The sequence below is a fragment of the Podarcis melisellensis genome (assembly GCF_964234715.1).
Source record: "Podarcis melisellensis genome assembly, chromosome: 7".
NCBI classification, from domain to species: Eukaryota; Metazoa; Chordata; class Lepidosauria; order Squamata; family Lacertidae; genus Podarcis; species Podarcis melisellensis.
This window is the reverse complement of record NC_138539.1, coordinates 10,283,714-10,295,731: the sequence shown is the minus strand read 5'-3', so window position 1 is coordinate 10,295,731 and position 12,018 is coordinate 10,283,714. Positions and strand designations below refer to the sequence as shown.

The window sequence follows — 12,018 nt, the reverse complement described above, 5'->3', positions numbered from 1 at the left end:
CAAACAAACCACATGCACTAGTAAATTCCTAGAGAGGTAGCCATGTTGCAGCGGGAAAGCAGAGTCTCATTTAATAAAAATAATAAGAATCTAACAAATAATTATAAGGGAATGGCGTTAGAACTATTCAAAATTGTGATTTAAAAAAATCCCATGGCACTTTAAAGACTACCAGATGCATACATTTTTGTGGACTAGAGCTGACTTCAACTGAGAAAGTGAGCTCAAGTCCATGAAAACGTATGCCACATGTTGTTTTTATGTGTGCTGTTGCAGACTAAGAGCTACACCTCTGGAATTGAAGATCTGGAGTGTATATTTTCAAGTTTCATCTTACCCACGAAAAGAACAAGCACCTGGAAGATACTGCAACCAATATATTTTTGTGGATGGAACAGAGCCATGAAGATGCCACCCATCCACTTTGAATCCAACTCTTCCCCAAAAACTTTCATGGGAAAGCTCGTGCTTAACCCCTGCATAGGTCGTGACAAACTTGTTTTGCTCTTCAGACCACTCTAGTAGAGCATTCTGCTCCCTTCCTAGAAATAAGAAATAGTACACCTCATCTATGCCCAGAATATTGAACTAGTCTATATTGCCCCTAAACACAAGGGATTTGTGAATGCTTCATCATTTTAGCTTTCCCCATCTTTTTTTCTCTTTCCCCCTCTGCTAATCAAGGAAAAAAAGATGGTTCAATTCCTTCTTAACCTTCATACACCTGAAAACTGCCAAACCTAAATAGCCTTTTCAGAAGAAGATCCATTAACCATGAGGACCAGGCAGAACCTTCATGTGCAAAGGCAGGATAACTCAATACCAGATGTAGGGAAAACAACAACAAAGGAGGCCTGTTGCCTCTCTGCCCCACATTATGAGCTCTCCGGAGACAACTAAATGACCATTTGTTGGATACAGGGTGCTACAGGGAGATGAAATATAAGATGAAATATTGGTCTAATCCAACAGGCTGTTTCTTCTGTCATGAACAATTAAAGTAAAGCATTTTAAAATGAATAAAGTGGGGGGATAGTGGAAGAGAAGGAGACAACAAGAAGACCGGAACAGATCTATTCTCCTCCAAACAAAAATACCTGAAGTTGGGGAAGGGGTCCCCTTTTGCCACCATCCAAAGAGAAGCAAGTTCCGTTATTTGAGGCAACATCAGAGAAGATTTTGTGAAGCTGAATTCAGTTTGCTGTTACAGAGACTCTCTTGGGTCATCCAAAGAGCCCTGTTGACAATCAGCTATTCTCTATTGTTTATTATGAAGCCTTTGCACAGTAATGGCCCGTAACCTTGTGTATTTTCTTAAAAAACAGTAATCATGCTGGGCTACCATCTATTTGATACTTATGTGACTTTTCCTACCTGTTTATGACTTGTTTGTTTTTAAAAACCCAGCAACAATGAAAGGCCCATTATTTGAGGTGACAATAAGACTTGAAAGAGACATCAAACCTGTCATCTTCACACTGGGATGGTTTGGGCCAGGGGAAAAGCAAAGGAAGAAAAGAGAAAATCCAGAACAACAGAAAACAGGACCAACTTTTGAGCAGTAGGATGAGAGCTGGGGGGGGGTGCAGGTAGGGCAGAAAATACATGAAGTGGAAAGGAGGAAATCACAGGTGGGGAAAGGAGGACTTTTAAGGCACCCTCAAAGGGAAAGCTAACTAAAGATCTCGCCTTTCCCCTTTGGAGAACCACCATCTTGGGACGAAATATTCACTTATCATCCTTACACCCCCACCTTTCCTCACAAAGCTGCATGCATCCCTTCCCACCACTTCTACCCATCGCATTGTCCTTATGACAACCCTGTGGAGTAGGGCCAGGCTGAAGGTGAGGTGCGTTGTTTTTGTTGCGGCCACATGTTTTTCACAGATCATGGACAGACAGCTTTATTTCTATTAATGCTTAATTGTTTAAAGTGACAATTTCTCTGCTTTATAGCTGTTAAACGTTCACAGAACTAAGTGACTGGCGCTTATGTTTTATAGTTTGTTATAAGAAAAAAATGCTCCTTTATCCCTTATGGGTATCCAAATGCCCGTATAGAGTCCTTATGTAGGATTTCTATCCATAGGAGAAAATAACAGATGCCAACCAGAGAATATTGAGAAGGAAAAGTTCTAAGTTGTATCTGTAAACCGCCTGGAGTCTCTGTTGGGGGGCAAAGGCAGGGTATAAATAAATGTATAACGATAACAGTGGTCAAATTCTTGGGGTGGGATTCATGGGTGTAGCTAGGGAGCAGGGAGGAATTTAGCTCTCCCCCCCCCCAAAGAAAAAATCAAGTAAATAAATAAAAATACTTAACTAAAAGTAGAAATTTTGAGATTTTTCTGAGCACTTGGTGTCAAAAGAAAGCCATTTAACATACATTTAAAGACTGGGAAACATTTATTGAATACGTGGAAAACAACTGTACACAGCTGAAAACGTTGGCAGGATTGAGATAAATTCAATCTTTGATGGCTGTAAAAGTGGAAAACTGATTTAAATGGTTACAGTAAAAACACGCAAATACATGTATATGACATGTAAAATGGAAAGAGAAGAAGGGAAGCCATTGGATCATTTCAAAGTTTGTTACTTGGAAATGTAAAACTTGAAAATGTAATAAAAATGATGATCAAGAAAAAAAGGCAAAGCCATTTGAAACTGCTGTCGTTGGGACACTTCGCTCTGAATCTAACTAGACAGAATCCGACAGAGGATGGTGACAGGTGGATGTCCCGTCTCTCTCCCGCCCCCCATTTCCAAAAAAAAAACACACACACACCAAAAAACCCCAACGTAAAGCAACGGCTCCGCCCAGGGTGGGATTCGAACTCGCGACCCTGCCATCGGAACCGTTAACGCCACAAACGCGCACGCGCAAACCGCCGTTCCTCCGCCGCCGCCGCCGCCTCACCTCTTACCTGGGTAGGGGGTGTTGGTGGACCTGCCTCCTCACAAGAAATCCGCGCCAGAAACCGGACCCCTCCCAATAAGGCGAGGAAGTGAGGGGGGAGAAGTACCACAAAGTTTAAACGAATAAAAAGAGAGAGAAAAACGTCGACGGAGAAACGGAGGCTTCGAGAGAAAGACTAACGACCAACCGCCTCACGAGCTTTCAGGGTATCGGCGCGCGCGAGGGGCTTTTATAGGCTAACTCCCGGCCGAGGGCCACGCCCCCTCGCTCGCGCCCACCTTTGAATGCGACGCCTCGGGCGTGGCCACGCCCTCCTCCCGCCCACTGGAGGGAAGACTGGACCACACGCACGTCTCTCTTTCTCCCCCGCGGCTCCTCCTCCTCCTATTCCTAGCCACGCCTATCGTTCTAGCTCCGCCCCCGCCCCAATCTCGCCGCATCGCTCAACCTGTTGCTGCGCGGCGCCTCTTCCGCGGACCCTTTGCGCGGCTTTTTTCCCCCGCGGGCATCCGCATAAATGCAGTTTTCGCTTGCTTTGCATGTTCACAGCAGCCCTGGAGGAATCCTCCTCTTCTTGCAAAATAAGAGATTGCAAAATAAGCAACAGCTAAAGCGTTGCAGAGAGAGGCTTGCCAACTTTGCAAGGCGATGCCTGCCTGCGCGCGATTGTTTGGAAAAGTTTACCCCTTCCCGTTGAATTGTGTTTTTTTAAAATAATATTTATTAAGAATTTAAGAATTACAAAAAGAAAAAAAAAGAATTAAACATAACAATACAATACAGAAACAAAAACACTTCGTATACATAACAAGACAAGACAAAAACAATTAAAAACACATCCAATACTTTCAATATTATTATCTTCCATTTACTTGTTTCAGCGACCTCCTTGGACCTCCCTTTTTTGTATTCCACTTCAATTGATTGTTTCAGCAAATCCTTTCCATCTTCCTCAATTTTCTGTTCTATAATTTATCTTAACACATTCTAACCTTATTTTTCCCTTTAATCCATTTACCATCTATTGTACTTAATTCTTTATAGCATTTCTGCTAAGGCCATGTAACTTCATTCCAACATCTTTCTAACATTCATTAATTTTACAGTATTTCTGTAGATAATCTTTAAATTTCTTCCAATCTTCTTCCACCGACTCTTCTCCCTGGTCTCGGATTCTGCCAGTCATTTCCGCCAATTCCATATAGTCCATCAACTTCATCTGCCATTCTTCCCGGGTGGGAAAATCTTGTGTCTTCCAGTACTTTGCGATGAGTATTCTTGCTGCTGTTTTTGCATACATAAAGAAAGTTCTGTCCTTCTTTGGCACCAATTGGCCGACCATGCCCAGGAGAAAGGCCTCTGGTTTCTTCAGGAAGGTATATTTAAATACCTTTTTCATTTCGTTATAAATCATCTCCCAGAATGTCTTAATCCTTGGGCACGTCCACCAAAGGTGAAAGAATGTACCTTCAGTCTCTTTACATCCCTTCCCATTGAATTGAACCGGGAGTTACTCCTGAGTAAGCGGGCAGAGAGGGTATTGCAAACAAAATAAAAGCATAACAACAGCAACTGGGCATGCAGAGAGGATTGCAAATTGGAATTCAGTGCCTGCGCGCGCTTATTTTAAGAAATCATCTGCAGTTCTACGGAGGAGATTTAGCTCTTGAGTAGAACCGAAAGCGAGGAGGATCGGGGCTGCACATTGTTATCATTCAGGTTATTGGAAGATCCCCACCGTAGCACAGTGGCGTAGCGTGGGTTGTCAGCACCCGGGGCAAGGCTAGTAATTTGACCCCCTAACCCGTGGATTTGAGCCCCCTAATCCGTGGATTTGCCCCCTAACCCTAACCCCCAGATGTTGCACCCGGTGCGGCCGCCCCCCCCTGCACCCCCCCACGCTATGCCACTGCCGTAGCATTCAAGTGGGACTTGCCTACGAGTAAACGCGCCCAAGGATCGAGCAAGGCAAAAGAAAAATAGAAAGCGCTTGTGTGGAGCGGTGTGCGCGTCAAACTTTCCAGGATTTTAAAGTTCCCCGATTAAGCTCTTCCTTTGATACCGCATGTGTGGCAGGTGAATGGTGGATTTTAGCACAGGCATTTTAATTTATTCATCTGTTGCACTGGATACCACGTTTTGCTCCAAGAAGTGCATCGTGGTCTAAAACCATAGAATTACAGAATTTTAGAGTTGGAAGGGACCCTGAGGATCCAACCCCCTGAAATGCAGGAATATGCAGCTGTTCCTTTCAGGGACCGAACCTGCAACCGTGGCATTATCAGCACCGCGCCCTGACCAACTGAGCTATCCAAACTGTGCAGCTGGTTCTCCACTGGCTGAGAGGCAGTGGATCACACAGCGACCTGCCAATCACAGGAAGAGGCTAATTATGTCCCCATCCTCCCTGCTGAAGTTTACAAGGGCAAAAATGAGGCTTAAGACGGGAGGCAGCAGCCAACTAACACCACACACACCTCCCACTGCCCAGGCCAGCTAGAAGTAAAAAGGAACTGATAATATCCTGATTCTTGCCCAAAAGCATCTTTAAAAACCAGCAGTGGGTGCCAGAACAAAATTAAAGTGTATGGGTGGTGGTGGTGGGGAGTATGAAAACACACAATTCCTTACACAATTATACTTTCCGTATTCCTACTTTGGGGACTGTGCAAACTGTTTATATATCCTGCTATTGGCCAGCTGAGGGGTTTTTCCCCCAGGGTAGCAAGAAGGGAAGCAGCCGTCACTAAGTGTTTGCTCTGATTTTAAACAGAGTTGTGTGTGCAAATCAGGCCCAAGTGGCCCTGCAGAGTTCCTTGGAATTAAATGTTCCCAGCAAGATGCTGGCAACACCACCATCAAATGTGATAAAGATACATACACACACACACACACACACACACACATCCAGTAGGCAGGAAAACAATTTTTTCTGGAAATATTTTATCGGTTCTGATAGCGCAAATCTTTAAGAATCCTTTCGCAAGAGGGATGGCCACCAACTTGGAAGGTTAGGCAAATTCACAGAGGATAAGTATCAAATCCTATTGCATAAACACGCAACAACTTAGTTGAATTCTGTCCAGAATCACCAGAGTCCCAGCTAAGCAAAGCATTTTTTTACAGATTAAATCAGAATGGCTGCAATGTATGGGCTATGCATCGGTGTCTGACAATGACATTTGTATTCCACTTTGTTGCTCCGAAACGCCCCTAAAGCAGTGAGCAACATATTGGTACAAAATGAAAAGTAAAACAAACAGAAAGCAATTGATCGATATAAAACAGCAAAATCAGCAAGTGCCCACTCATTGCATGTGTGAACTGTGTTTTGTGGTCTCACGGCAGACACAGGTCCCCAACAACCCACGTCTCACTTGGAAGCCAAGTTAACTCCCCTCCCTGTAGTCTCAGGAGCAGCTCAGCAATAAAACAGCCGGTGTCAGTGAAGCGCAGACCTAGTGATCACAGCCACTCTTCCCAGTGGGTCTTGCTCCAATGAGGCAGTTGCGAGGACTGGAGGATCCCGCCTTCCCACCGCTCTCTAAGTCTCCTCCTCCTCATCCTGAGACTCCTTCATCTTGTCTGTCTTTGCCCTGCCCTCTTCATACCTCCTTGGGTTCTGGGAGACCACGTGGAGAGGGTAGCTGGTTGCTGCAGGAGGGGAAGACTCCTTGGCTTCTTCAGAAGGTCTCCTGATCTCTGCCTCTTGACTTCCCCTTCTCAGCCTCTACTTCTGCCTCCAATTCTGGACTGCTCTCTGCCACAGCCTCTTCCCGCTCACTAAACCCTGTTACCTTCAGTTTCCAACACCTCCTCTTCCCAATCTGCTCCCTCTGACCACAAATCATCATCTCATCATCAATCCACTGGCTCTGAGCCTTCTTCCCCTGGGGGTTTCCTTTGGGGTTCCCCAGCTCTCACCACTCCTCAGCATCCAGTCACTCCATGGAATCTAGATTCCCCATCAGGGCCAGCGTCCCACTGTCAGTCTCAAAATGAATAGGCTCCTCCACACACACACACAACCCGGGAAAGTCGCCATTGTTGGCTGGGCTAGCTGGCTGAACTTTCTGACTCCTCTGATGCGCAGCTCTTCCGCCGATGTAGCAGAAAAGATCGTCACCACCTCCCAGCCTGCTGCTATCTGTCCCCAGAGAGAGGAAATTCCACAGCTTTGGGGGCCATTGGCAAAAAGGCCATGTTTGCTTTCACTGTCAGTTGGGCCTCTGATGTTGTGTTGTCCCCTTGACAGCACATATAGGTAAAGGGACCCCTGACCATTAAGTCCAGTCATGACCAACTCTGGGGTTGCGGCGCTCATCTCGCTTTATTGGCCAAGGGAGCCGGCCAAGGGAGCCGACGTACAGCTTCCGGCCATGTGGCCAGCATGACTAAGCTGCTTCTGGCGAACCAGAGCAGCGCAAGGAAACGCCGTTTACCTTTCCGCCGGAGCGGTACCTATTTATCTACTTGCACGTTGATGTGCTTTCGGACTGCTAGGTTGGCAGGAGCAGGGACTGAGCAACGGGAGCTCACCCCATTGCGGGGATTCGAACCGCCAACCTTCTGATCGGCAAGTCCTAGGCTCTGTGGTTTAGCCCACAGCGCCACCCGCGTCCCTATGTGCTTATGTGCTTATAAGCAACAGCAAATTTCTGAGTGTTGTCAAGTGAACAGAGACAAATGCCTGGACCGGGTTGCTCTGCATGTAGATCACTCACCAGAAAAACAAGGGGCAAGGCTCAGCTGTTTTCATTCATTGGCTGTGCATCCTTGCTGAACAGTCAGCCCTTGTGCTGGGCTGTGGAGCAGGCAAACATCTAATTGGGAAATGTGTGTCTCTCTGGATGTTCCTGAACTACAATTCCCATCAGCCTCAGCAAGCCTGGTCAACGGTCAGGGATCATGGGAGATGTAGTCCAGCCACATCTGGAGGGCCACAGATTGCCCATCCTTGAGTGCAATTCCTTTCTAGGCCGTGGCAGCAGTGCGAAAAGTTGAGCTTCCCATTTCGTGAAACCTCCCCTTGCAAATAACAAGTCTCCAAAACCATTCAGCAAAAGAGATTTCCGCTCTGTAGCTATCATGAGCTGCAAAGCGGCAAGTCAGATTGCAGAAAAATAGACGAACACAGAAACTCTTCCCCATTAGGATATTTTGCTTTTTTTATAAAAAAAGTTGCACCGTTCACACCCAACACAATTAGCTTCTCTGCACAAGTAACTCTGGAGTTTTCCATTTATTCATAATGATGCTGCGGTTGGCGAGTGTTTAACTAGACAGCATATTGCAAGTTGAATGAGATGTTTGCTCAGCCATGTCTCGGTTAAGCACGAGTCTGTTATGGGGACCATACTGTTTACAGAACATGCCACCGTTTATGACTCAGCATGGCTTCTCTTGCCACAGGGAGACAATATAAAACGCTGAAGATTCACTCCATGGATTCACTCCACTCACGTGAAAACAAATTCAAGGGGTTTCCATGTGCTAACCACATTTTAAATTTCCAGCACCATGAATGGAAGAGGGAATTCTCATTGCTGTTTGGGTCCATTCATGTTGTTATACAGTACTTAATAATCATAATGTTATTATTTGTCCCCCGCCCATCTGACTGGAAACCCCAGCCACTCTGGGCGGCTTCCAGCATATATAAAAACAGAACAAAACATTAAAAACTCCCCTATACAGGGCTGCCTTGAACCTCAGTTTGGGAGAAAGGTGTGGTAGAAATGCATTTGCAACAACTTGTTGTCTGACATTCTGGCCTCCTTTGGGATAAAAGATGGGATGTGAATCTAATAAGAAAGATAGGTGTCTTGATTTCATCGTAAAAATATTTGCAGCGGGGAAAATTAAACCCCTCTCTAGTGACATGAGCCTGAAGTAAATCCTACTCCTTGCTAAAACTGCTCTTTTCAAAAGACAACAATGCAGGATTTCCTCTTGAACCATCTAGTTTGAGCCTAGCCTGTCACCATAGCCTGGGGGGAACTGACATCTACACATCAGATCAATTGCCCTTTTAACAAACACCCATTGCAGATCCGTAGGGTGGAGGATGACCTCAATTACTAGCATCGGAATAATTTCACTATGGGATCAAAAGCTGCCAGGAAAATAACAACAACAACACTCCCCCAAGGGCTGTCGTGGCATGCAAAAGCCCTATTCTGCTCTTGAGTCAGAGACTCACCTGCAGTTGCTCACGTCCCTGCTGAAGAATTTCCCACCTCGAGTTTTTAAGCCAAACCGCTTCCAGCAGGTTCTCCTGACTAGTTTCAGAAAGAGTTTGCAGGAGGAGGTGTCTGCTGCTTCCATTGCTGGCCGATTCAGAGGAGGACCAGGAGAAAAAAAAAGGCCTTCTAATATCTACCAGATGGTTCAGGAGTGCTGTCTGTGCATCTCTTTGAAAGCTACGCTGTAGCTCTTTGCATCAGGGGCACCTGTGCAAAAAAATCTCACACGCAGCGCTTTAGCCTGATTAACAGCTTGCATTCTGGGAATGCTGAGCCCACAATTTCATTGGCTGTCTGTGCCACATTCACAAAACAATGGACTATGTCAAACTCTGCCTGGATCCTAAAAAAGGGGGTGCTATATCTCATGTCCTCAATCAATTCAATATACACGCTCTTTTTCTGGAGTAAAAATACACAGGAGAGCCTGGAAAATAGACAGAGGAGAGAGAGACTTTCTCTCCCTCTCTCATAATAGTACATAACCCAATGAGGGCATCCAATGAACGGGTGGGGAATCTTTGGCTTCCTAGATGTTGTTGTTGTTTAGTCGTTTAGTCGTGTCCGACTCTTCGTGACCCCATGGACCAGAGCATGCCAGGCACTCCTGTCTTCCACTGCCTCCCACAGTTTGGTCAGACTCATGTTTGTAGCTTCGATAACACTATCCAACCATCTCGTCCTCTGTCGTCCCCTTCTCCTTGTGCCCTCCATCTTCCCCAACATCAGGGTCTTTTCCAGGGAGTCTTCTCTTCTCATGAGGCGGCCAAAGTATTGGAGCCTCAGCTTCAGGATCTGTCCTTCCAGTGAGCACTCAGGGCTGATTTCCTTCAGAATGGATTGGTTTGTTCTTCTTGCAGTCCATGGGACTCTCAAGAGTCTCCTCCAGCACCATAATTCAAAAGCATCAATTCTTTGGTGATCAGCCTTCTTTATGGTCCAGCTCTCACTTCCATACATCATTACTGGGAAAACCATAGCTTGAACTATATGGACCTTTGTTGGCAAGGTGATGTCTCTACTTTTTAAGATGCTGTCTAGGTTTGTCATTGCTTTTCTCCCAAGAAGCAGGCGTCTTTTAATTTCGTGGCTGCTGTTGTCACCATCTGCAGTGATCATGGAGCCCAAGAAAGTAAAATCTCTCACTGCCTCTGAACTACAACTCCCATCAGTCCCAGCACTCCCAGGGATGATGGGAGTTGAAGTTCAGCCCCGCCTAGAGGCCCAATGATTGCCCACACGTGATGAAGACTCTGCATGTCATGTTCTCCGTCCTTCCTGAATTCAATCAAACCTTCTGTTCACTCTGTGTGTGGCTTGCTCTCCTCTGCTGTTCTGCCCTGAAGTGCTAGCATATTATATTAAATTGCAAGCACAGAACTTTCAGGGTAGGGTGTTCAACTGCACCAAGCTTCCTTTTCAGTTAAATTAGATGTGGGGGACTTTGGCCTTCCAAATGTTGCTGAACAAACAGCTCCCATCGTGCCTGCTCATTGCCCATGGTTGCAAGCATTGGTGGGAGTTGTAGTTCAGCAATATATGGAGGACCAAAGGTTCTTCACACCTTATTGTAGAGGCTGGACAGCTATATCTATCTATTTATCTATATAGACAGCTAAACTGGTGACTGGCAGTGGTCGCCGGGATCATATAACACCGGTCCTAAAGGATCTTCACCAGCTCCCAGTATGTTTCCAAGCACAATTCAAAGTGTTGGTTGGCTTCAAAGCCCTAAACAGCCTTGGCCCAGTATACCTGAAGGAGCGTCTTCACCCCCATCGTTCAGCCTGAGGTCCAGCTCCCACAGCCTTCTGGCGGTTCCCTCACTGCAAGAAGTGAGGTTACAGGGAACTAGGCAGTGGGCCTTCTTGGTAGTGGCACCCGCCCTGTGGAACACCCACCCAGCAGATGTCAAGGAGATAAAGAACTACAGTGGTACCTCGGGTTACAGACGCTTCAGGTTACAGACTCCGCCAACCCAGAAATAGTACCTCGGGCTAAGAACTTTGCTTCAGGATGAGAACAGAAATTGCGCAGCGGCGGTGTGGCAACAGTGCGAGGCCTCATTAGCTAAAGTGGTACTTCAGGTTTAGAACAGTTTCAGGTTAAGGACAGACCTCCAGAACGAATTAAGTTCTTAACCCGAGATACCACTGTGCATTACTTTTATAAGGTCCCAACCAGAGAAGAATGGATAATGAAGATGATGGACTATGCTGAAATTGCAAAATTGACCAGCAGAATCAGGAACCAAGAAGACAAGAAATTTAATAAAGGATGGGGGAAAGTTTATAGACTACCTTAAAGAGCACTGTAAACATCTAAAAACGTTAGCAGAACTGGTATAACACTTGTAATGTATGAATTTTATGGTTAAAATGGGATATAAACAAAATCTGGATAAATATTATAAGATGCAGTAGGAAAAGTTTTGCAATGGAAACCATGATGGGGCAGGGGGAGGTCTAAGGATTCAGGGAATCCAATATATGTACAAAACAGATTTTATTTGAATGTAAATGATGTATGAAAAAACTGGGAAGAAAATTGAAAAAAGAGAGAACTAAATAACTTTTAGAAAACATCTGAAGGTAGCCCTTTATCAGGAAGTTTATAATGTTTGATATTTTATTATGTTTTATATATGCTGAAAGCAACCCAGAGTGGCTGGGGAACCCCAGCCACATGGGCGGGTTAGAAATATCAGCAGCAGCAGGCATAGTCAAAGTCCGGCCCTCCAGATGTTTGGGACTACAACTCCCATCATCCCTAGCTAACTGGACCAGTGGTCAGGGATGATGGGAATTGTAGTCCCAAACATCTGGAGGGCCGGAGTTTGCCTATGCCTGATCC

At 45.6% G+C, this 12,018-nt stretch overlaps 1 protein-coding gene across 4 annotated transcripts in view; it reads right to left on the bottom strand.

Annotated features, from left to right (window-relative positions):
* Positions 1-12,018, bottom strand: part of NDRG1 (N-myc downstream regulated 1) — a 79,155-nt gene that overhangs the window by 41,499 nt on the left and 25,638 nt on the right. Inside the window, exon 1 of one of the 4 annotated variants that reach the window (XM_081918899.1) lies at positions 2,928-3,143. The exons of 1 other annotated variant lie outside the window; for it this stretch is intronic. Coding sequence is in view for 2 of the 3 variants with exons in the window: in XM_081918895.1 (XP_081775021.1) it covers positions 1,098-1,168 (71 nt within the window). In the remaining variant the exon portion in view is untranslated. Of the gene's footprint in view, positions 1-740; positions 796-1,097; positions 1,227-2,927; positions 3,144-12,018 lie in introns of those variants that run through there. 2 more of the 4 variants (XM_081918895.1, XM_081918896.1) reach the window with 2 other exon arrangements.